This window comes from Tursiops truncatus, chromosome 10 (genome assembly GCF_011762595.2).
Source record: "Tursiops truncatus isolate mTurTru1 chromosome 10, mTurTru1.mat.Y, whole genome shotgun sequence".
Lineage (NCBI taxonomy): Eukaryota > Metazoa > Chordata > Mammalia > Artiodactyla > Delphinidae > Tursiops > Tursiops truncatus.
In genome coordinates, this window is record NC_047043.1 from 59,098,069 (window position 1) to 59,124,548 (window position 26,480).

The 26,480-nt window shown below is 44.8% G+C and overlaps 1 protein-coding gene across 3 annotated transcripts in view; it reads right to left on the reverse strand.

Annotated features, from left to right (window-relative positions):
- Nucleotides 1-20,860, reverse strand: part of ENTPD3 (ectonucleoside triphosphate diphosphohydrolase 3) — a 34,649-nt gene extending 13,789 nt beyond the window's left edge. For all 3 annotated transcript variants that reach the window (XM_019946892.3, XM_019946891.3, XM_019946890.3), the window contains exons 1-5: nucleotides 20,758-20,860; nucleotides 19,899-19,950; nucleotides 16,414-16,541; nucleotides 8,461-8,578; nucleotides 972-1,122 (exon numbers count right to left, since the gene is read on the reverse strand). In XM_019946892.3, the coding sequence (XP_019802451.1) occupies nucleotides 972-1,122; nucleotides 8,461-8,578; nucleotides 16,414-16,541; nucleotides 19,899-19,938 (437 nt within the window). In that variant the 5' untranslated portion in view covers nucleotides 19,939-19,950; nucleotides 20,758-20,860. The remainder of the gene's footprint in view (nucleotides 1-971; nucleotides 1,123-8,460; nucleotides 8,579-16,413; nucleotides 16,542-19,898; nucleotides 19,951-20,757) is intronic.
- Between the last annotated feature and the right edge of the window lie 5,620 nt (nucleotides 20,861-26,480).

The following is a 26,480-nucleotide window of genomic DNA, read 5'->3' on the forward strand; positions in this document are numbered from 1 at the left end:
CTGGGATCACAGACAAAGTGGCTTTGAAGCAGAATGAGTGTCATCTTTTGGGGAGAAAGCCTTATTTTCAAAGTTTAGGGCAGCATCTACCCTTTAATTTAGGTAGATTTAAGTTTGATGGGTTTTTTAAAAAAACTATTTTTCTTTTAATTCAAGGTCAAGGAAGTATTATCATGGAGGAAAAAAAATGAAGAGAAAGGACATTCAAAAACAACGCAACTGGGCTAAAAGTCATGGCTACAAATTTAGAAGGAACTGCTTAATTGAATGAAATGAGATGTTTGTTTTTATGTAATGCCAAAGGCTTTGGGGTGAGGAGCAGAAATCCCATTATTTGAAAGCAGATCTCAGTGACATTTTGTACATGGGTAGAAGCTACACAGCTTAGTAGTATAGTGGGTTGCATTTAGTGGAGCCGGTTGTCCACAGGTGTTAAAATACCAGGAGTCAGGGCTTCCCTGGTGGCGCAGTGGTTGGGAGTCCGCCTGCCGATGCAAGGGACGCGGGTTCCTGCCTGGTCTGGGAGGATCCCACGTGCCGTGGAGCGGCTGGGCCCGTAAGCCATAGCCGCTGGGCCTGCGCATCCGGAGCCTGTGCTCCGCAACGGGAGAGGCTACAGCAGTGAGAGGGCCGCGTACCTCAAAAAAAATACCAGGAGTCAAAAACAGTTTCTACTTTTCTAGAAAACTAGAGGTACATCCCATGATTAGATTTCATGTCACTTTCCTTTATTTTCCAAGCTCTCAGTAAAATCACCATGGGGAAGGGAATCAAATATAGAACTGTTTCTTTCTGAGTATTAAGATAAAGACTAAAAGTTTCCCAACTTTTAAAGCCTAAATTTATGGCAGAATATGGGCTTCTTTCTTTTGGATTTATTCCCAGAAATAGAGTTACATTCTTGGAAAGAATTCAACACATTCCTGGTTATTTTGGTCCAAAGGGCTCCTCTGTGCCATTCCAGCCCTTACCTCAGCAAGCGCATCCCAGCTGTGGCCCCCAGGTAAATGCAGGTGGATCCATGGAGGTGGGCTGGAATGTGCCCCTTGACTTCTTGCATGCAGTCCTCAAAGGCTTTGGGGGCATCTTGAGGGTTTTCCCCATAGCTGGAGATCCCAGAGCCTGAAGAGCAAGCAGTCAGCACTTCTTAGCCTTCCCAGGAACCAACAAGAGCAGTACAACTTTTAAATATAAGATAAATCAGCTCTGGAAATTAATGGGTTTTTGTAGGGGGCTGAAAATTGTGTATGTGCTAAGTTCCATGTGGTCACACAGATGAGTCAATTCCCAAAATATGGAAGGAAAGAATTATAAAGGTGAAAAAAGTAATGAGCCAAGACCTGCTTTAAAAAAAAAGTTCTCATCATGGAAATTTCAAATATAAATAAAAGTAGGGAGAAGAGTATAACAAACCCATGCACCCATCTTCCAGTTTCAACAATGATCAGTCTTGCTCCATCTGCACTCTCACATTCTCTCATCATGAAGCAAACTGCAGACATGGTATCATTACATTCTATAAATATTTCAGTATGTATCATTAAAAGATAAGAATTCTTTTAAAGAAACATAACCATAGTCTCATTATTCTACCTAAAAATCTTAAAAATAATCCCTTAATATAATTAAATATCTAATTAAGTTTCACGTTTCCTTCATATTCATATTTTTTCTCTCCCTCTCTCTCCCTCCACCTCTCTCTTTCTATCTAGTTTGTTTGAACTAGGGCCCAAATAAATTCCATCCATTATAATTGGTTGGCATGTCTCAAGTCTCTTTTAATATATAGATTCTGCCCCCCCTTTCTAATTTTTCTTTGTAATTAAACATTTTTTTCCTTGCAATTTCAGTTGTCTTATAGTTTCCCACAGTCTAGAATTTGCTGATTGCAGCCCCATGATTCACTTAACATGTTATTTGGTCCCACTTTTTCTCTATAAATTGATAACTGAATGCAGAGGTTTAATCAGATTCAGGTTTGAACTTTTTCAGAAAGAGTAGTTTATAGGGATGTGCATTTCCAATAAGACGCACAAGCATCTGGTTGTTTCTCTCTTTGTGCTGTTAACAGGCATCAGTGATCATTGCTTAGGTCCATTCATCACTCCATTAGGGTTTATGAAACGCTGATATTTTATTTCCATCATTCTTGCTTCACTTTTTACCTAAAATGCTTTTATAAGAGGAAAACTTCCTCATCGTTAACTATTTGATTACCCTATACAGTTTGTATAGGGAAGGCAGTGGATAAGTGCTTGATTCTTTCCCTTTATTTACCAGCTTAAAAAATATAGATTGCATCTCTAGTATCTACCTAATTTAACCAATAAGGGATTTTGTTCGTTTGTTTGTTTAAGGGCATATGAATCTAAAGATATATTTGATATGTTTCAATTCATTGCAGTTACTATTCTTATTGGTGGCCTATCTTGTCCAGTGGCGCTCTCTTCAATTTGGCAGCTGAATCCTTTTGACATGATCCCAGAAACCTTTAAGAACTTTTCTGCTTTCTGATATGATGAGATGTATCAGTGACCTATAAATTTCCTGCCCCAGGTCTGGAGTCTGCTGTTTTTCCAAGGAATCCTGGTTTCTTTTATTGAGTAATGGTATTTAGCATTCAAAATTTGGAAGCTAGGTTGCTTACTGAAAGGCTTTCCAGAAGACAGACTTAGAGCAAACTTTATTTCAAGAGAAAACACATCATGAATTCTTAGTGGTATTTCTAATTCAAAACTTCAAGTTCTTCCTTGAATTCATTGATCTTGTATCTTTATCTTCCTTTTACTAGCCTGTTTCCCAGCCCCTCCAACTTAATAACTCATTAGCTTTATTTCACAATCCACACACAACAGTCTCAGTATGACAATGACAATACCAGCACTACCACCAATTATAGGATTATTGAAAACAATTTAAGATTTTTTGAAGTTCTTTTTGTCCTTACGGTATATCCTATTAGGCATGTACAAGTGTCCATAAATGAAGCTTTCTTGAAATACATACATGCTAATTTGTCTGCATATTGTCTATGGCTGCTTTCATGCTAAAGTGGGAGAGTTAAATGGTTACAACAGAGATCATATAGCCAACAAATGAAAAATATTTATCCTCTAGCTCTTTACAGGAAAAGATTGCTGTCCATTGACTTAGATGATTTATAGGCATCTCCAGCTTGATATATTTGAAACCAAATTCCTTAATCCCTGCCATGGCTCCAACCTACTTACCCTCAGTGTTGCCCACTCTAAGGAGATGGTACCTTCATCCATGCAGTTACTCAGGTCAGAACTAATGTTCAGGCACCATCAACCAGAATGCTGCATATTGAATCTATCATAAAATCTTTTTGGCTCTACTTTCAAAATACTTCTCAAATCTGAGCACTTCTCACTCCCTTCCCCAGAACTATTCTCAATCAGTGTTTCTCAACCTCAGCACTACTGAAGTTTTGGGCTGGATTATTCTTTGTTTTGTGGGCTGTCCTGTGAGTTATGTAATGGTTAGCAGCATCCTTGTTCTCTACTACTAGATGCCAGCAGCACGGCCAGCCCCAGTTATGAAAACCAAAAAATGTCCCAGACATTTATAAATGTTCCCTGGGGGGCAACATCGCCCCATGTTGAGAAGCACCAGTCTAGGCCAGAACACCAAAACGTCACCTCCCACTTGCACTGCTCTAATAGCCCTGGTTTTCCTGCTTCTAATCTTAAGTCTCTTGACTACGTATTCTACATTGACAGAGTGACCCGTTAAAATTATGTCGTATCGTGTTAGTTCCCTGATCAGAATCTCCTAATGGCTTCCCAATATACTTTGAAGAAAATTCATTTGAGTAAATGTCAAACCCCTTACTGCATCTCAGGGTCCTCTGGGAGCTGGCCTCGGTGACAGCTTTGGCCTCATTTCTCACTTTTGTTTCTCTTACTCGTTCTGCTCCAGCCACATCGGCCCCTTTGCTCTTCCTAGAAAATGCTGAGCAGCTGTCACCCTTGGCATTTTCTTTTGCCACGCCCTCTGCTCAGCACATTCTTCCCTCAAACAGGTGCACGGCTCACTCTCTCATCTCAATTTGGCCTCTGCTTAGCTATCACCTTCTTTGCTCTCCCATGAAATAGAATGATCACTCTCTATCCACCTAGCTGGCTTAGTTTCTCCTCACAGCACTTCTCCCTGATATCATATACCCATTTATTTATTCTGTCTCCTTCATTAGACTGTAAGTTCTGTAACAGCAGAGACTTTGTATATTTTGGTTATTTTAGAATTCCCAGTGTCAAGAACACTTACTGGCAGACAGCAGGCACCCAATAAATATTTATTAAGTACAGGAATCAAGCAATCAATCAATCAATGAGATTTTCACATCAGCTCACAATACTATAGTAAGGGGATTGTGTAGTCCAATCTAGAGCAAACAAAATATATTCTGCCAGAGCTAGTCTCTGGATAGGAACTGGTTAGGAGCCTTGCTAGACTGTGGAAATATGGGGTATTTGAGCATGTCCCTCGGGGGCCTATTTGCATAAGTTTCCTTAAGCCTCCCAGAGGGAAAAGGAGATTGGATTCATAGGTTCATGGGATACTGGGATTCACAACCCCAAGAAAAGAGCTATAACTGCTATTCCAATCTGGGAAGAGAGGGTTGGACAGCTGGCACAAGACTTACTTGAGGTCGGACAAAAGCAAAAGACATGGGCAAGGGATGCTTTCCAACACTCTAGTGGCCTGGTCCCTAGAGCAACTCTTTAAGGTATTTCGGTGGAGGAGATGGTTAAGTTTAGGCTCTAGTGGAGTTTAAAGAATTTTTAACTGCTGGTTTAAAGGGAAAACATGAATGCCGCCTGTGAGAGAAGGCAGCAGGTACCCTGAGCAGTGCCTCCTGCAGAAGAGATGAGGGGCAGGCAAGGAACAAGTGACCCGGAGGGAATGGCTTTAAAACAAGCAGCCAGAGCAATAGGCACCAGCATGGGGACCAGCAGCTAAAGCAGCACCCAGTGAACTCACGGAAAACAGCACCTGAGGACTGGATACTCACCAGGGACCCCCTGAGAAAGAAATTTCTGAGGCCCTGGGCATTCGGGAAACACTGTAGGGCAAAAAAGCATTCACCAACCCCTCAAACTGGCCAAGGCAGGGGAGACCTGGGGAAATTTGCAACTTAGAAACTAGAAACCCAAATTATGCTTGGCGAAGCTGCCTGTCTTTCAGGGGATGACACTTGCCAAACTTTAACTCTGTAATTTGAGCTGTAATTTGTGGTCTTCTGGTCATTGTGAGTATATATGGATCCCTGAGGCTACCGTGATCAAAGGGAAGATCCATTTATGGATGTGGTGTGGGCTCCATGACCCTGCCCCTCCCCTAAATCACATCCAGGGTGGGCCAAGGGCCCCTACCCCTGAGAGACTGCCTGGGTCTCTCCCCATGAAAGTGCCACCTCTTTCTACAGCCCGAGGCCATCAGGACTGACTTGGCTGAATTGCCCTCCCGGGTATAGAGGCAGATCTTACAACTATGTTAGAATAACCTTTTAGCAAGAATATCCACTAGGAACTCTAAAGTGTGGTGCCCCATAATTAATAATAACTAACACTTATTGAATGCCTACTGTATGCCAGGGATTTGCTACCTGCTTTATATATATATTATGTCATTTAATCTTCAAATAATACCTGTGGGGTGGGTATTACTATTATTATGCTTTTTAGTTTAGAGATAAGTGAGTCAAGACTCAGGTTAGATAATTTTCTAGAGTTCCCACAGTAGGGATAGGGTGACGTCTTAATCACTGTCGTACATTATCCTCTCCACTTGGAGTGACTGGTCTCTCTTTCCTAAAGAAAGCATCCTCTTTCATGCTTGGGGGTGAAGAAATGGCTCAGAAGTTAGGAGAACAGAGATGGGATCTCTGGCTGAAGTTTGAGCGACGGTGCTGCCGCTTATGAATTGTGGGTAACAATGCAAGCAGTACTCAGAAAACATGGAAGTCCCCTGTTGCGAGGAGCCCAGAGAGGTGCCGTGCAGATGCCTCTTCAAAGAAAGGCTTAGTGTCTCAGCGGTTAGCTCCTTTGGGGTTTGCCTCAGCTGCAGAGAGCTGCCTTGCTCAACATCTTCCCAGGATGGCAACATCCAATGACTGACAGTGATGGGGGGACCACAGCCCAGCCATTTCAGGCCATTCATACCCAATGCAGGACATCTCTAATTGGCTGGAGCTCTGTCAGGCCTGGGCTGCAATCTGACTTCTCTTTCTGTCCAATCCTCCTTCTTCCGCCTTTCTTCAATGGGTGCGGATCGCTAATCACTCCCTCGCATCCCAGACTCTGTCTGGACATCTTAACTGTGACACCTATGTCCCGGGGAAGGCGAGCTCCTGGTGCCCTCCATGGAAGGGCAGATGATCAGAATGCACCCTGGTTATACAGAGAAGACTCTTGGTCTCCCTAAGGGAAAGGCTAATTCTGCTTCCCAACTTTTTCCATGCCATCACTTGCAAGAAAGTATTCTATTTGGGCAGCTCATTGAGGGAAATGAAGGAGGTTGCTTGGGTTGGGAGGACTGGTTCAGAGTCTATAACTTGTCCTATAGGCTGAGGGTATCCCTGGAACCCATTCAGGACATACTGGTTGGGAAGATCCAGGCCAAGTCAAAGATCATAATGCTCTAAAGAGGGTGGTGCATACATACATACTCACTAACTGGGCTTGACTATGTGGACTAAAGGCTTAATTGTAAAAGGCAAAATTATAAAACTTTTTTTTTTTTTTTGGCTGCTACATGCGGCATGTAGGATCTTAGTTCCCTGACCAGGGATTGAACCCGTGCTCCCTGCAGTGGAAGCGTGGAGTCTTAACCACTGGACCACCAGGGAAGTCCAAAACTTTTGATAGAAGAATATCTTTATGACCTCAGGATAGGGAAGGATTTCTTAAATAAAACGTACAAAGTGCAAACCAAAAGGGAGAAGATTGATAATTGTACCTACATAAAAATTAAGAACTTCTCAGAAGATATCATGAAGAAATTAAAAAGACAAACTATAAACTGTGAGAGGATATTAGCAACAATATGATAATAATATTAGCAAAGCATTCATATTCAGAATATAGATAAAGAATTCCTAGGACTCAAAAGGAAAAATTCAAGCAATTTGGTAGAAAAATGAGCAAAAGACATGAACAGGCATTTCACAGAAATAGAAAGAGTCATAAATATATAAAAAGATACTTATTAGTTACCAGGGAAACACAAATATTCATCAACAGCTAAAAATGAACCAGATATTGCTACTCATTGCAGCATAGATGAATCTTAAAAACCCAGTGGTAGTGAACAAAGCAAATTACAGAATAAATGTTTGCTTCTAATTAAATAAATATGTGCTTGATTCCATTTTCAAAACCAGGAAAAACTAAATGCATAAGGACAAAACTAAAGAAGAACAAGTAAACCATCAATCTAACATTCAGAATATGTTGTGGAGGAGGCAGGGAGTGCGTGGAGGGTCATTAAAGATGTTGATGCTGTTCTGTGTCAAGGGTCGGGAGCTCACTGGCCATATACAGTTCACCACCTTCTATTATACAGCCTGTGAGCTAAGATATTCTTACATTATTTTTAAATGGTGGGGAAAATCTTTTTTTAATATATTTTGTGGCATTTGAGAATTATTTGAAATTCAAACTTTCAGGGTCCATAAAGAAAGCTTTACTGGAACAGAGCCACAAACGCCTACTGGTTTACAGATTGTCCATCTCTGTCTATCTCTTCCTACCCACCTCCCCATCATATACAGCCAACTGGAATATAATTTTCCTATTGGAATACAGTTTTCCTTGAGTTTCTCATGTTTATGCATTATGAGCAGAGGCACTGACTGCCTTTGTTCTGGACTATTTTTTCAAGGATATTTGCATAATGAACAGGCTCAGAAGATATAGTGTTTCCCTCCAGAGCAAAAGGCAGGTACCCATTATAAATGTTTCAGATTCCCTAATCTCAGGGTTCCTCTTCTGTAACATAACCCACTGTGTGAGCAGGTACCATCTGGCCCTTTTTACATCATCTTGTGCAAATTGGGGCTCAGAACCAGCACAAGAAAATGCTGATACTCGGGCTACAGCTGTTTCTGTGAGTAATAAACTCTCCTTTGTTTCTGACCCAGGAGTCTTGGGTCTTCCACCAGCATCCATGAAAGTGCGGCAGGGTAGAATCTCACACCATTCACAGTTCTTGACACCCGCCCCCCACCATTTTACAGATGAGAAATCTGAAACCCAGAGAAGGGAAGGGACTGGCCTGAGGTCACTGTACTGATGAGTAGCAGCACCATCTCAAGGTCTCATATTTCCATGACACCCAGCCCAGTGCTCAGTCCTTGCCTCTGGGCAGCATCTCAGGACTCCTGCAGGCCTCTGAAGGACATTAGGACATTCCCTTTCTTCCCTTGGGCCTTACCTTTCACGCTACATTTGAAGGTTTGACTGACTACTCCAGTATTATTCTCCTTCTCTGCTGGCCATTGATACACGTAGACTGTGGTTCTGGAAGACCCGGCATCGAGCACGATTCCATACTGAATAAAAGGCGGGGAGGGAGAGTCAGAGACAGGCATCTGAGGACCCCTTTTCCCAGGGGGCCACCGAGAACCCTGAGTCCTCCCAAGAGCTTAACCCACACTGCTTCATTTAGGTGGGAGCTGACCAAAAAGAAAAAAACTATTTTCTCTAAACCAACTTTGTCTCCATGGACTTTGGATGGAGGGGTTGGGGGGAGATGGGTCCGGTGTTCTAGGCCACAGTTCTCAGCCTTGGCCTCACATTAGAATCACTTGGGGAGCTTTTGAAACTCCCAATGCCAAGGCTGCAGCTGAGACCCATTAAATCAGAATCTCTGTCAGTGGACCCAGGCACCAACAGTTTTTAAAGCTCCTTTGGTGATTCCAGTATGCAGCCAAGGTTGAAGATGAGTACCCCAAAGATCTTGCATGCACAGACAGTCTCCTGATTCCTCCTCATCCAGACTCTGCGGGGGTCGGGGAGGGGGGCGCACGGTCAGAAGCCACCTTGGTCTCAGGAGTACAATGAATAGTCAGTCACCTGCTGCCCTCTATTCTCCAAACTTCCAGGCCTATCAGCCTGGGATAAACAACCAAAAGGAAACCATAGGTAGGAAGTTCTCACAGGGGAGTGACACACTGATATCTGCATTGGCCTTCAGAATGAAAGTATTCCTGCTTAAGGAGGAAAAATCTAAAATACAAACGAATGTTGACATATTATCCCACTTAGGTGACGTGTGTGAACAAATGGACAGGAGGGTATTGCCAGCCATCTCACGCAGCTTGAGGCAGGTACCAGGGAGCTTCAGTTGAAGGTGTGGCCCAGCCCAGGCCCTGGACCAGGCCTGCCTAGGAAGGAGCATTCATTAGCAGCCTAGGGGCATTGGAATGAGTTACGCTGACCTAGGTCACTATCTGGTTGGGCTTGGAATCAGCCCAGGGCATCAGAGGCTTCTGGGTGGCATCTTTTCCCCAATTCCCCCACCATTGAGTTAGCCTAGCCTGTCCCAGAGGGGAAGATGACGTTGGGTTCTGGAGGCAGGTCACATCAGATGGATTCCTACTTTTCTGATATTGCATAAGAGACCTAACCTCTCTGGGTTCCCTCGTCTTCAGGCAACTTCCTTTCAGAAGTAAATAGGAGACCATTTGCCTGATGCTTAGTGGCTGCTCAATAAATACAGGCTATGTAGAAAAATCAGTGAAGCAAAATAAATAAAATTGCAAAGCAAGAAAAAGAGGAAAAAAGTGAATAACACCCCTCAAATCCAACTACTGTTTTAACACCTTGTTATATATCTTTTCCAACGGTCTTCTGTGCATACAACTACATATACACATATGTGTTTAGACATATGTTTTTAAATCAACACAGGATTACAGTACACATAATCTTCTCCAATGCTCTTTTCTTACTTAAAAAGTATATCATGGGGGACTTCCCTGGTGGTCCAGTGGTTAAGGCTCCGCGTTTCCACTGCAGGGGGCACGGGTTCGATCCCTGGTCGGGGAACTAAGATCCCGCATGCCGTGCAGCGCGGCCAATAAATAAATAAGTAAATAAATAAATAAAAGTATATCATGAACATCTTTCCCTACCAGTAAAAGTACTGACATGATTTTTAAGCCATTCATCCCATTCACTATGAGATGTACAGTAGTTGATTTAACCAATCCCCTGATTCTAAACTTTCTATCACGAATGCTTGCTTCATTTGAAATAGGAGCAAATAAAAAAATGTTACTCCAGCTTCTCCATTCTATTAAGATAGAACATCCTGTGTACATTGGTATTTGAACTTGAATAGCCTCTTCACCTCAGCTCTTCAATCTGATGTGTGTTGCCTGGGATCCTGACATGACACCCCCCATGGCAAACAGAGGAGGCATTGTTCACAATCTATTCCAGGCAGAGGCTCCCCGTGAGATTAAAGCACAGGTTGAAACTGAAGGAAACCAGGCACTCCAGAGGTCTGAGCCTCTGTATCAGTCTGCTTTCTTTCCTTCCCTCTGCTGCTGACCTGCTCACCAGCCCCTCCATGCCTGGCACTGATAAGAGGAGAGAGAGCATAAGAGGGCAGCTACTCCAGAGGGTGCCTGTCTGTCCCCAAATTTTCTTTATCCCAACCCTTCATGAAGAATGCTCGAGGCTGCTGGGCCAAGATCTGAAAGAATGAAGAATGTCCATCCTCATTTGTAAGTCCGGGAAAATGGGATTCAGTTTTCACCAGAATGGGCAGCAGCCAGAGACTTTGCTCTGAGATTTGCAGGAGAAATGGCGGCCCCTTGGGCGCCTGCTGATGTGGTGACAGGGACAGCCTTGAGGCCCAGTGCTACTTTGCACTAAGACGATCCACCCCCACCCCACCATCGTTCACTGGCATTTTCAAAAGTGAAAAGATTGGTCTTTAATCAGTTTTCAGAGCTCATTTGCCTAGATCAGTGCAACTCACTGCGGTTCCATGGAGGGAGGGGGAAGGGGAGAATGAATTTCATTCAGTTCAGCTAGGTGGGTGATGTTTGGATGAAAAGCGTTAAGTCACCTTCTGTTTAATGCAGTGTCAGAAAAACAAACAAACAAACATGGTCTGAATGTGGAACTGAAGATACAGTCGGTGGGTGAACCAAAAGGAAACATATGAACCCCATTATCCAAAACTCAAGAACTTTGTGAGCTTCTAACAAAAGCAAAAGCAAAGGTCATAAGATCATCTTTCTTAGATGTGTTTATTATTATTTTTATTATCATCATCATCATTATTACTCTTACTATAATAATGAGAATAATGGTAGTAATAAACATTTGGCGAACACTTATAATATGCCAGGCACTGCACAAAGGGCTTTAGTTTTGCATTTATAAGGCAGGTGTTATCATCATCCCCACTTGACAGATAGGGAAACTGAGGCTCACAGGGGTTAAATAATTAGCCAAGGTCACAGACTTGGGATCAAGCCGGGGTCTAACTGACTCTTAAACCTGTACTCATTGCCCCTGTGCTTTCACTGAGTTCCAAGGAAAACAAGTCTTAACAGGGTGACTGATTAATAAGAAGGTGCCTGATATGGTACGGCAGACTTTCTTTGTTCAGACAAAAGACCCTCAGAAGCAAACTCTTGGTTAAGTGGTGTGCAGATCTGGCTGGAGAGGAGAATCACCAATTTGAATAAGGAGCCAGGGCCTTCTGGAAAGGAAAAAACAAATTACGCAACTCTTGTACTCCAAGAGGTAAACCAAGGTGGGCCACAGGGCACCAGATATCCAGGCTGATGACTGAGAATGGATGAGGGTTAGAAGGAAATGGTTTTAACACAGCCTGGCCCAGTTGTTGTGCTTTGGAGAGTCATGTGACCCAAGGTGGGGCTCTGACTGGCAGAAAAGCAGTGTCCCTGAAACCTGGGACCCTGCAGGCCCCTCTTCGACAGTGGCACCATGTGGCTGCGAGCGGCAGTGGCAGTGGGGTATTGATCAGATGGGTCTGAGAAGCTCCAGGGCTTCTAAACAACTGTGATGCAGTTAGGAGGGCGAAACCTCAAGAGGAAGATATTGGACTTAGTGATAATAAAGCAGCGGGGTTGAGGTGGGGGGTAATGAGTGAAACATAAAGGCAACGTCATCATGTTTACTCTTCAAGCTGATAGAGCAGGTCAGACCAGTGACAGTGAAAAAGGGACTGGGGATATTTCCACCATTGGCTAAGTTTTAATAGTTCCGCTTTTACACTCAGATGAACCAAGGTTAGGTAGGCCAACGTTGGATTTAATAGCCAGATATCATGACTTTTCACGTGGGTCTTGAGGAACATTCCAGGGCCCCTCAGATAGGCCACTGTGGAGCTGGCTCCTCAAAACCAACTGTCAGCAGCACACAAAAAGGCAAAACAAGGCTCAAGGTATGAAAACATAAACAATGAAAAAGCCTTTATATTCACTGGTCTCCACCTCCACACTGCCCTTCCTGCCCCTAGCACACACTGCAAAACAAAAGGAAGGGTCTCTGGACAGCCTGAGAAAAGCTGCATGTGGAATGCCCCCTTCCAAGCTGTCATTCTGCTCCTGCTTCAACCGGCCCAGGACATCTGTCTTTTCTTATAACTAACCCACTCAGTGAAGCAGAATGGGCCTTCTGAGCCAATATTCCTGTGTTATACAACTTCCTGTCCCCTACAACTGGGGCCTGACAGCGAGATTCTGAAGAGATTAAAAACCCCCTCTCTGAACCGTCTGCTAATTCGTGAGGGTATGTCTGCTGGCCCTTCCAAACCCTTGCCTAAGGCCAATGTTCTCTGCTCTCTTTTCTTCCTTCTGTGCCAAGTCTGCTATTTCCAATCTGTGTAACTGTGGGAAGCTATTTGCCCTTTCTGTTCCTGTTTTCTCATCTTCAAAATGGGAATAATAATTATCTACAGGGAACGGTCACTGAGGGTTCCCTGCCCACAAGCCCTCAGACCTTACCACTGTGATGTCCAACCATGCACTTTCTACCTGCCTGAAGGCTGTCTCCATTGGCTGAACCTACCCGAGCCCACAATATGCCAGAAATACTAGAGAGCTAATGTTCCCCAGGGAGCAGCCCTCAACCAATGACTAATGGAAGCTGGTGTGTAAATACGCCCTTGAGTAGGATGACTGTGAGGCAGATGTTCTATATGCCCATGGCAGAGGACACCCCTGAGGTGAGAGTTCTGCACTGGCTCCCAGAAATCCCTAGCAGAACAGCTCCAGCTGCCCACAGTGGTAACCTGCTGGGTAATAGCCCCTCCATTGGCTGCCTTCCCTTCTGTCTCACTTCCCATCCCCCCACAGTTCTTCCTGGGGTCACCCCCAGATGACCATCTTGCATGGGCATCTTTGACTAGGGGAACCCCTCTGACACAGAACTAAGCATGTGTGGTCTCCTCCTTCAACATTGCCCTCCATACTGCTCAGGGACCCACTTTTCTGTATTCAGTTTACTCTTCAAGTCTTCTAATTCCTCCATATCCCTCCAGTTTGAATTTACCTCTCATCTCCCAAAACAACTGCCTTAACCAGCTCATCCCTCACTTTTTTTTTTTTTTCCCCTGCTGTGGCCTCTCCCGTTGTGGAGCACAGGCTCGGGACGCGCAGGCTCAGCAGCCCTGGCTCACGAGCCCAGCCACCCCGCGGCATGTGGGATCCTCCCGGACTGGGTCACGAACCCGTGTCCCCTGCATCAGCAGGCGGACTCTCAACCACTGCGCCACCAGGGAAGCCCCCTCATCCCTCACTTTTAAAGGGCCTGAGGGAAAATTTTATAAATGAAGACTTCTGCTCTGCCCCACCCCCACCTGTCCTCTTCCCATCCCCAGGCAAATCCATAGAGTAAACAGCCTCATGCACCTGTATGTTGACTGTAGAGGGTGGGCTAGCTCAGACCCCACACCCATGCTCTGTCTACTCTCCCTGCAAGCAGCTGCCCCTTTACCACCCCTCAGACCAGTGGTGAGGTCTGCCCTCAGCAGGAGGCCCACACAGACCCTGGATTCTGGGGTCTCAGGCACCACAACATGTTCTAGAAGGGAAGCATGACTCTTGGTGGGCACATTCCCTTGTCCCACAGAGAGATATACCTGGAACGCAGCTAGAGCTGGTTTGTTTGACTTATGGGATCTAAGGGTGGTACTGGGGTCTAAGAATGGTTACTGGGGTCTAAGAGTGGAACCAGCCTTCCCCCTAATTGGAAGGCACGTCCCTTCTCCAATTCAGCACCTTCCTGTCTCTGCATCCATCCTCCCTCCTTCCCTCCTGTGCAAAGGAGGACGTGTTTTCCCAGCAGAGGCCAATATCTCCTCCTGGGTTCCCTGTTCAGAACTTAGGATCAAGGAACAGCGGGAAGTAAGTGAAGAGAGCCGTGGTAACAAGAGGGTCTGGGTTTCAGTTCTGGTCCTGCCATCCACTGGTCAAACCTATGTTTCCTCACTTGCAAAATGGTGGTGACAGTGCTTGTCCACCTTCCATAGTTGGCAGAAGAGTTCAGTGCGATAATTCAGGGAAAAATGCTCACTCAACCGAATAGCAATTTACAAAGTGTAAGGGGATGGTATTTCCCCTAGTTGCAATCCTGATTTTATATAGTTTATAGGAGAAGGCAGTGTCTGGAACTTGGGAAAACAGATTCTCTAGGCCTTAGCTAATGTCTTTGGACAACCAGATAATTTGTTTTCCTCTCACCATTAGACAGCTGCATAAGGCTTTTTATTTTTCATTTTTATTCATGCTATTCATGGGGGGCTGAGATTCTTAAGTAAAATACCTATAAAAGAACCAAATTCCATTATCTAAAAAAGATTTTAGGGACTTCCCTGGTGGCACAGTGGTTAAGAATCCGCCTGCCAATGCAGGGGACATGGGTTCGATCCCTGGTCCAGGAAGATTCCACATGCCATGGAGCAACTAAGCCCATGTGCCACAGCTACTGAGACTGTGCCCTAGAGCCTGTGAGCCACAACTACTAAGCCTGAGAGTTGCAACTGCTGAAGCCCACGTGCCTAGAGCCTGTGCTCCACAACAGGGGAAGCCACTGCAATGAGAAGCCCGGCACTGCAATGAAGAGTAGCCCCACTCGCCACAACTAGAGAAAGCCTGCACGCAGCAATGAAGACCCAACGCGGCCAAAAACAATAAATAAACTTAAAAAAATTGTTTTAGGAAATTTCCTGGTGTTCCAGTGATTAGGACTTGGCACTCTCACTGCCTGGGCCCCAGGTTGGATCCCTGGTGAGAGAATTAAGATCCCACAGGCTGCATGGTGAAGGCAAAAAAAACAAAAATAAATAAATAAAAAGATTTTACTTTAATCCTTTAGAAAAGTGAACTCAGGATGGTAGAGCAAACTCACCCACGCAGCCAAGGCAATATTAGTTTCTTTTTTACCTTTTAAAAACCTCTATTTCAGATATAGCCATTGAACACTCCCTAACAGCAGGAAGATGTAGAAAGGACTCTAAGGTCAAGGATAGATACTAAATGAGATTCAAATAACATGGCTCCTATGGCCCTTGTCCAACTAAGAGAGGTTTTCATATTTTTAAAGAGTCATAAGAAGACAAAAACAAAAGAAGATATGCAACAGAAACTATAAACGGCTCTGAAAGCCTAAAATGTGTACTGTTTGGCCCTTTACAGAGAAAGTTTGCTGACTTCTACCCAAAAAGGTTGAAGGACTTACTGACTCTCTTCACCTTTCATTTGACAGTCTCTCATGGGATCACCTCCTACCACCTTTAATAGCCAAGGCAGAAGGGATACACACAATTCTCAGCCTACCAGAGAACATCCATTTGGGGATGGACTTATCAAGAGCTGAGAGAGGCTTCTGGAACTTAGCATAAGGTCCTGAGTAATTTTGGTGGGGGAAGAGTCAGAGGGATCATGGCATACTTCTAGACTCAACAGAGGTAGCACAACACAGCTCAAGAAGTCCTTTCAGGTCCTTGATTTTGTTTACCCAGGCTAGGCCAGAAGAAGAGCCTGGGTCTCCTGGTCTTCACTCATGAGCAAGTTTGTGTCATCTGGAGGAACTGACAAGCTGGTAAATCTTTGGTAGCTATCTATAATTCTTGGCTACAGAGTCTAGCTTTGGTTCTAACAGTCAGGAGTCAAAGCAAGACCTCACAGTCCTAGGAGAAGGTGTCACCACTATCAATCTTTCACCTCAAACATCACAAACCCAGCATGTCCAGTCTTTCTCCCTGGGTTCTTACCCATCCTTTCCCTGGCTCTAGCTAGAGGTAAGGGGCAATAATTTTCTTCTCTTCTAACTCATGAGTTTCGAATCATTGATGTCAGAGCCCATTTCTTCCCTTCAATGCCAACCCCTTCACACCTACCTTCAGTCCTGGAAGGAGAACCTCTTTCTGGTGAATCTGGATGAGTGTGACAGCTACAAGCACCACAATGCTCAAAAGCAAGACCACCAAGGTGATGATGGCTGAAATTCGGGAGAGGGCCTTGAGGCCTAAAATGGGGAGACCCAGAAGACACATGAGGGGGAATTGGGAACAAGGTCCTGGCCTTCTTTGTAGAATCTGTGGACTGGGTGCTTAACCGCATGCATAAGTCACTTCCTCTGGCTTTAGTGAGACCAATACTTTTAGAACAGCAACTGGGCTCAATACCCATTTATCTTTCCTCCAAAGAGTGGACTAAACCAGTGTTTGCAGGGAGGATATGCATGATTTAGTTCTCTGGTATTTCCCAAAGTGTGTTATGCATATTACTGGTCATCCCTGAGATGATTTACAATAACATTTGTTTCAATGTAGATTTGAAAACTATGGGTTTTCTATTAAAGCAGGTGATATAACATTTCATTTGAAAATAATCTCAGATAAATAAAAAGAAATTCATATTGTATTTTAGATGTAATCAATGATTATAAAGTTCAGTACATGATGACTTATTGTCAAGCAAATAGTAACGTGTTTGAATTCCTAAGATATGTGGTTTCCCAGTAAGAATTCAACCTCAGTCATTTTTCCTGTGTCTATAGTAAAGGCATAGGGTCTCCCCTACATCTTCACAAACAAAGAGTAACTAGACGCCAATCCACGTGTTCCCTCCCAAAGTGGTCATATAATCTCTGGTATTTGTATTTTAATCATAACTATATCTATCTATGTAAACTATATCTATACATTTAAAAGCAAAAGAAAAAATGTAGCATATGAATAGTCTTCAACTAAATATATAGCCTCTGAATAAAGGTAATATATAATTATATGCATTATATAGTAATATATAATGTATCATAATGGGCTATTTCTACTTATTAAATTTAAACTAATATTTCTTAACTAGATGATTATGAGCAAATATTTACTTGGGTCTTAAAAAATCAGTGGGCTAGTGAAAATTTCATAAAGTAGCAAATATACTTATAAAAAAATAAAAGAAAAGAAAGAAACTTTCTGAAATGATTCCATTTATGTTAAGTTCTAAAACAGGCAGGTGACAGAAATCAGAACAGTGATTGCATGGGGGTTTGGGGCAAGGATCCACTGGGAAGGAACACGTGGGCACTTTCTGGGGTAATGGAAATGCTCTTACATCTTAATAGGATTGTGGGGTATATGGGTGTGTGCGTTTTTCAAAATTTATCAAATTTTCCAAAGTTCTTTGGAAAAAACTGAAAATCAAAGCAAACCAGCTCCTTAGGTACAATTTCCCTTTAAAAAAAAAAAGATTCTTATAAATTGTCCCTGTTCTAAAAACATAGTCCTTTCAGAAGGCAAGAATACCTAATTTAGGGACACAAGATCTATCCATTTCACTGTATATAAATTATACCTAATTTTTTAAAAAGATAAAAAGACATTTAATTAAAATATTGACTAAATAATAGTCTTGGTAGAACTATTATAGCATAAATATAAGTGGTGACACTCAAATGGCTGAAATATGATAAACACTAGCATAACAGGAAGATCACTGAATTCAGAGAATCCAAATATTTCTCTCACTAATTGTGTACTTAAATGTAAATTAATTAAAATGAAATAAAATTTAAAAACTCAGTTCCTCAGTTTCACTAGCCACATTCCAAGTGTTTAGTAACCTGAAGTGGCTACCACATTGGGCGGTGTAGCTACAGAACATTTCTACCATCACAGAAAGTTCAACTGAATAGCAATGGGGTAGATCCTGTCCTATTCCAGAACATATACTTTTAGATCATCATAACCTATGCTTTACTACTCCTTCATTATTTCTAGGAGACATTTTCTTGGAAGAAAAAAAGAAAGAGCATGTATATACTACCATATAGAGTTAGATTCAGCCTCAATATCCAATCTCATCACAATGCTCACTACTTGGGGAGGCCAGTCATGCAGTGGGTCTCAATAGCTCAGAACAGCCAACTCTTACCACCTCATCTGATTCCCCTGCAGTATAGATGCTGCCACAGACACTTCCTGATGTCAAAGGTGGTCATGTAACACCTTAATTCTCCTACCTTGTCACTGGGAGTGAACTGGAGGGGGACTTGTCAGCATTTATCAAATTGCTAATGTGTATACCATCTGCCTCAAAATCCCACTTTTGGGAATTTATTCCACAGAACTAGCCCCGAGTGTGTTAAATGACTTGTACACCAAATTACTCATTGCAGAATCGTTTGTCATAGCACCTGGAGGGAGGCCAGCCACTGTGGAGTTAACCTTAAGAACCCCTAAAGGGGTCCTGGATCACCTTTCTGTGATTCCAGGTCAAAGGATATGACCCAGACAGAAACCGGTTTATCCACAGAGGCAAATTTTTGCATCAACTTTTAAACAATACATATGCCAGTGTCAGTTATAGTTTAAGGGATTTTTTTTTCTTCCCCTAACAAGACAAGGTAGAGGTTTAATCTGCCATGTTAAACTTGTCCTTTGGAAGGAATGTAACAAGTTAGTCTGTATGTGTGACCTTACAGTATATTGTGTTAAAATTTCAAAGTGTTTTGAATACCCAATTTAGGGGCACCACTAAAGAACATCTGTCCATGGGGCGGGAGTAGGGGTGATATATAAGCAGTCTCCCGACCACAGCCAGGAGGCTGGCCTCCTAAGTCCTCTGTGCTTCAGCAGTTTTCAGGTAAAAAGCTATGATTACCTTAAGCAAACCCTTGCCCCAGCAGAAAAGCCTATCACAAAGCAAAATGGACTAGACCAGGTCTCGTTCATTTAGGGAATGCAGCCTAGAGCTGTGCTGTCATTAGGGCTGGACAAACACTGTAATTACCAGGTGCCTCCCGAAAGTGGAGAGGCCAGACCCTTCTGGGTTTCCACATGAGCAACTCCAAAATGTGCTCCAGAGGCAGGCAGGAAGGGCAAGCTTGGAAGTGTGTGTGTGTGAGTGTGTGTGTGAGCATTCTACACATGTGCCTGCAGTATCAGCGGTAACAACGCTGACCCATGACGGGTGGGGGCAGGGGGGATGCTGTAGGCGCCTTGCCAGAAACAACACTTGGATGGAAAGAGAGGCAAGCTCCAAGCGCTTTACAATTCATCACAAAATCAACAATATTCTAAAGCAGACCTTACACACAGCTGGGTAAGGGAAACGACAAGGGCCAAATTAATGGATTATGCAAACCGGAAAAACCATTTACGCGAAACAAGCATGTTAGTCCTTGTTTTGTGTTGCTTTGACGTAAAGAATTACTTTTATCTGTGGAATGCCGGTGGTGAAAGCCCGGTGAGCACTGTCTCACACCAAAGAGGTTAAACCGTCATTTGCTTGGGGACATGGATGAAGAGCTGTGGGCTGAAGCTGGGATTCTCGGGTGATGTGACAAAATCACATTTGCTGCCTGCTGAGCGATACTAACCTGCTTGCTCACAAGGTTGGCGGGTCAGTACCGTGAACATCTCTCCTTCCAGCTGCAGGTGAGAGAACACAGAATGACAGAGCTTTCGTGGCCCCTGACTTACGAAGTTCCAAAAACTTGCACCGTGTTAAAATACCAAGCCACTTCACTTCTACCGAAGGAAAACCTTCCGGGGGACAGATGAACCTAGAACTTCCAAGACAGACCCAAAACTGGGCTTACATTCTAAGGTCAACTCCCCCCACCCCCCACCCACCCCCCATGCAAGGAAAGGAAGAAGAACGGGTTTGCTGAATTTTAAACTCAAAAAGATTTCTAAGAAGTCAAGCTTCTCCTGCAGATTTTCCCACCTGTACACACCTCCCGGGGCAGAACAAATCCTCCACCTATTATGAACATTCATAGTCTGAGGAAGGGCTGTTCTTCAAAGCACACCAGCAAGGGAGGCTTGTGTGTGTGTGTTCGCGGCCCGCGAGCCCGAGGTCGCCCTTTCAAGATCCAGGACGGTTATCTGTGGCTGCTGGCTGGCGACCATTGCAAGAGGATGTCGGGGCCCCCGGCATCCAGCGCCCCAGGATATTGGAGGCCTCACGCTGGGCTGCGTCTCCACACAGCCAAGGCATCCAAACGCCCAGCCCATCTCCGGACCCGAGGAAGCGCTTGGTAAAGACGTGTCCACCTCTCCCGGCACGGCGAGGACCACCTCCCCACCGCCCGAGGATGTGGGGCTCGCGTCCTTCGGTCCCTCCCTCCAGCCCCCTGCGGAATCCGATTCCGTTTCCTTCCCTCCCAGATCTCAGCCTCACGAAGCTTCCCGTTCCTTCCGCGGCGTCTCGGACATGGGGACCTCTGTCCTTACCTGTGCACAGACGACCCGAGGAAGGCGACTGGCGCTGCCGCAGTGCCAGCTGGCGGCCAGAGCGCAGGAGGCTCCTGTGGAGGCGGGGCGAGGCGGGACGGGGGCGGGGCTGCCGCGTCCGGGGCCCGACCCCTGCGCCGGTCCAGGCGAAGCACCTCTTCACCTGACCTCTTCTAGTTCATCACCACCCGAAGTGGGGGTGGGGAGGGGCGGGAGGCGCTGCGAGACCTTGGCTCTCCACCCGCGATCCCGCCCGAGCCTACCTGGGGAAGGTGGGGCGGGGGCGATGTCTTCTGCCTGCCGCCTTCTTCGATGTAGAGGCCAAGAGCCTTTTGATCTGTCTTTTAGTTTCCACCACTGTTACCCCAAGCCTAAGTGGAGGGGAAGTGGGGGAAGGGCAGGGCAGAGACTGGGCACTCCGTGGGTATGCACAGGTGGGCCCTGTGCCCCACCTTTCTGTGAAGTCGAGACTTGTAAATACCTGTAATGTTGGGGGTGAGGCAGGTAAGCAGACTTGTCCCTAGGTCACTTGGACCAGGAGAGCAAAGTAATACAGAGACGTTCCCTCTCAAATAGTTTAGCAGAACCACCTTGGCTATGCCCAGGGACATTCCCACTGGTTACTGAGCAGTGGTCTCCCCCACTGCATTTTATATATGTGTCATTAGGCCAAAATTCAGGGCAAGCACTGCCTGGAAGAGGCCAAATAGGAAAGATGACAAAAATGCAGCCATTCAAATGCCCCAGGAGTCTGTTTTTAATGCAGCAGCAGGTAGCCTTCTGGCCCCTCTGGGTGACCCCCAAGGACTCTTGGAATGATCCCAGCTAGAGGCATAAGCAGGCTTTTTTTTTTTTTTAAACATTTATTTATTTATTTAGCTGCGCTGGGTCTTAGTTGGGGCATGCAGGATCTTCTTTGTGACCTGCGGGATCTTTTTAGTTGCAGCATGCAGGATCTTTAGTTGCGGCATGCGGGATCTTAGTTGTGGCATGTGGGATCTAGTTCCCTGATCAGGGATCAAACCCAGGCCCCCTGCATTGGGAGCATGGAGTCTTAACTGCTGGACCACCAGGGAAGTCCCATAAGCAGGCTTCTGTTGGATCATCCCTCTTTGTGGTTCCTGACTATCTGGAAGGAATTGCTGAGGCCCCAACTATGTCCTTGGGAGCCAGGCCCTGTGCACCACTAGTTTTCTGTCCTGTGCAGGTAGGGCCAAACCCTTCATGAGGCAAGAGGGCCTTCAGAGAACAATGCCCCTGTTTTGAGACCTCTGAGACCAGAGAGGTCTGGGTGTGTGTATGTGCGTGCACATACTCACACACACAGGCATGCAAGAGCACCAGTCACTTACCCCAAATCTGATGGACATGGACCCTTGCAGGAAATTTGTACAGAGTCTACAGTGGGGCATTCAGTATGTACTTGCTAAATTGTAAGACTTCTTTTCATTGAAAGCTGTGTGTCAGTGAAACACAAGGCATAGGATTGAAAGATGAGGGACTCTCTGCACCCAGGGGACCATAAACCCACAAATAACTGCTGACGCTGCACCTAGGCCTGGGGTCAGTAACACTGGCTCTAAGGGATGAATGGTTGACCTTAACATCCCTACTGGTTTCCCAGGAGCTGAGAAGAGTTTCCTAGGCCTAAAGGGCCTTGAAATTCAGTTGGTACAGTTCATACTTTGAATGCTCTCCTCAATCTACAGGCCCTGGAATTGTGAGCACCCACCTCCTTTGAGACCCCAAATCTACTTTTATTTTTCCAAACTTCTCTGAAACTCTCTGTTCCAGGCATTGTCTCACACTTCTTTGCGGCTCCCCAACTAGTCCTAGTCATTCAAAGGCACTTCTCCCTCAACCTTCCATGTGTAAGAACACACACACACACACACACACACACACACACACACTTCCCCATCAACCCTCCACATGCAGGAACAAACACAGATACATACGTATACATACATACGCAAACGTTTATGGTTTTTCCTGATTTTAAAATAACACAGATTTGCCTTACCAGGCATCAAACCATACTATAAAACTATAGTAATTAAAACAGCCTGGTTTGGGCACAGGAATATACCAAGAGAGCTAAAGAACATAAGAGATAGTTCAGTATCAGACTAGTTAATGGGTATGGGATCTAGTATAGCATCAAGAGGAAATTGAGGGCTTCCCTGGTGGCGCAGTGGTTGAGAGTCCGCCTGCCGATGCAGGGGACACGGGTTCGTGCCCCCGTCTGGGAAGATCCCACATGCCGCGGAGCGGCTAAGCCCGTGAGCCATGGCCGCTGAGCCTGAGCGTCCAGAGCCGGTGCTCCGCAACAGGAGAGGCCACAACAGTGAGAGGCCCGTGTACTGCCAAAAAAAAAAAGAGGAAATTGAAAGAACATATTATCCAATAATTAGTTTTGAAACCTCTACTTTTCATATTTTTGAACAAATCCCAGTCACTCATCAGACATAAAAATAGATTTTATGTAGATTAAAATTTTGAATAGAAAAAAGGATTTAATATACTAAGAAAATAGAGGAGGATATTTTTATGATCCTTGGGAAGAAACAGCCTCTTCTAGCATTAGATTAAAGCAGGGAGATAAAGTAAACAAACTTGCATCCATAAAAATGTAAAACAACTGCCTTGAAAAAGACACCACCCCTAAAAAAAGGGATCAACTGTGGGGAAATATTTAAGAATGTGATAGCAAAGAGTAAAAAATCATGATATATAATGAAGTCCTACAAATCTATGGAAATATATGAATATCTAAAGTAGAAAAGTGGACAAATGACAAGCACTGGCCAATTTAAAAAGAATAAATGGCCTATAAACATGGCAAAGATGTTTAATCTCATTACTTACCCAAAAGTTGCCAATTAAAACTTTAATATCTTTAAATAAGATTTTTTGGGGGACTTCCCTGGTAGTCCAGTGGGAAAGACTCTGCACTCCCGATGCAGGGGGCCTGGGTTTGATCCCTGGTCAGGGAACTAGATCCCACATGCATGCCGCAGCTAAGAAGTCCACACACTGCAACTAAAAATCCCGCATGCTGAAACTAAGACCCAGTGCAACCAAAATAAATAAATAAATAATTAATTAAAAATAAATAACTAAATAAATTAGGTTTTTTTTAACTGATTAGTTTAGCAAAGCTTAAAAATATCTGTGAATGGCTATCATCAAAAAGAACACAAATAACAAATGTTGGCGAGGATGTGGAGAAAGGGGAACCCTCCTACACTGTTGGTGGGAATGAAAATTGGTGCAGCCACTATGGAAAACAGTATGGAGGTTCCTTAAAAAACTAAAAATGGAACTACCATATGACCCAGAAATTCTACCCCTGGGTATATACCTGAAAAAAATAAAAACACATTGGAAAATATACATGCACCCCGATGTTCATAGCAGCACTATTTTTTTTTTTTTTGCGGTACGCGGGCCTCTCACTGTTGTGGCCTCTATCGTTGCGGAGCACAGGCTCCAGACGCACAGGCTCAGCAGCCATGGCTCACGGGCCCAGCTGTTCCACGGCATGTGGGATCTTCACGGACCGGGGCACGAACCCGTGTCCCCTGCATCGGCAGGCGGACTCTCAACCACTGCGCCACCAGGGAAGCCCATAGCAGCACTATTTATAATAGCCAAGATATGGAAGCAACCTAAGTGTCCACCAACAGATGAATGGATAAAGAAACTGTGATACGTGTGTGTGTGTGTGTTTGTGTATATGTCTATATATATATATATATAAAATAATTTTGCCATTTGCAGCAACATGGATGAACTTGGAGGACATTGTGCTAAGTGAAATAAGTCAGACAGAAAAAGGCAAATACTGTATGATATCACTTCTTTGTGGAATCTAAAAGATACAACAAACTAGTGAATATAACAACCACCACCACAAAGGATCTATGATGCTCCATGCTGGAGAAGGTGTGGGGGAAACAGGCTCTTTTGAAGCTTATGGGATGTGACATGCCCTGGTTTTCTCCCCACCTCGCTAGATGCTTTTTGCTGGTTTGTGCTCCTCTGCCAGGAGTTTCTCAAGATGTAGTCTCGGGCCCTCTTTACTCCTCACTCTGTACTCTCTTCCTAGGTAATCTCATCCATGCCCACAGCTTCTGTTCTATTCACAGAAGCCTCTCCAATGCATGTCTCCTGCTCAGGCTTGCCCCCTTGAGCTGTAGACTTAGAGACTTGCCTGTTTGACTTCTTCGGATGTCTTAGAAGCATCTAAGTTTCTAGGTTTAGAAATCTAAGTTTACTAGGCTTCAAGCTGAGCTCCTTATCCTCCCCCACCGGACCATCACCTCCTCAAACATTTTTAATTTCAGTGGATGGCACCCCCACTCATCCAGGTGGGCAAGCCAGAAACCTGAGGGTTATCTTTGGTAATCTTTCCCTCCTTCCTCATAATCAGTCACTAATTACTGCTGATTTTAACCTCTTAATTATCTCTCCAATATGTACTCCATCTCCACCACCACCACAGTCTGAGCAAGGGTTTCTCGGTCTAGGCCCTAGTTGTATTTCAGGCCAGATAATCCTTTGCTCTGGGGGCAATCCCGTGTATCATGATTAAGGAGCATCCTTGATGGTCAGTCACAAAATGCCAGTAACATCCCTCCACACACAGTGGACCAACCAAAAATGTCTGCAGACATTGCCAAGTGTCTTCTGAGGGGTGAGATTTCCCAGTTTGAGAACCACTGGTCTAAGCTACCATTCTCTCTCTCCTGGATTTGGACAATGGTCTCGATTTCTCCCTTTATGATCCATTTTCCCATTGCTACCAGCCTCCTCTTTTCAAAACACAGATCTCGCTATGTCAACCCCATCCTTAATAGACACTTCTGTGCCATCCATTTCTCAGTGGATACAGACTCAAATCCTTAGTAAGAGGTGAGGGACACAGTGCGGGGGTATGTCCCTAGGAAGGCCCTGCAGGGTCCTGCTTGGTTTCCTATGGACGCCAAAGCACCAGAAGGGAAGTCCAGGCTCCAAGGACAAGCTGCACGAACAGTGCAGTTCCTGGAAGGCAAATGCTGACTGCTCCAGGAAGCCCACAAAGACATGTCCTGCCTCAGCAGACTCACTGGAACCACTATGGAGAGATGGCAAACACCCCTTCATCCAGGACACCTGCCTCTATGAATGCTTCCTCAACCTGGGGCCCTGGCTCCAGCAGCTGGACCACACTGGGCACAGAGAGCAGATCTGGACCTGCCTCTCTGCAAAGATGACTGTCAGTCCTCGTGTGAAAACTGCTGCACCTACTTTACCTAGAAGTGTGTTGCACAACGTAACCAGTGTCCAGTGGGGCTTCCTGCTACCCCTTCAATTTCTACTTCCCACACCGGCCACTCTGCAATGAAATCAAGGGTTGCTCCTACAGCATGAGCCAACTGCAGCCAAGGGAGTGGTCACTGCACCCAGATGTGGTTCATCCTGGCCCAGGGAGCCCCAAGGAGGAAGTTCTATGCTGTGACATGCACTGGGTCTGTGCCCTGTGGGGCTGGCCTCTCCTGCTCATCCTGCCCCTGATGCTGCTCAGCTGAGCTATTTCTACGTTCTGCTACCTGGACATACCAGCTTGTTCAGCCCCACAGCACCAAGACCCTCAGCTCTTGCTCAGTGGTGGGGTCTCCGTCAGCCAGTTTAAATAAATAGACACCCTTGTTGCTCACACAGAAGTCTCGCAAAAGGAT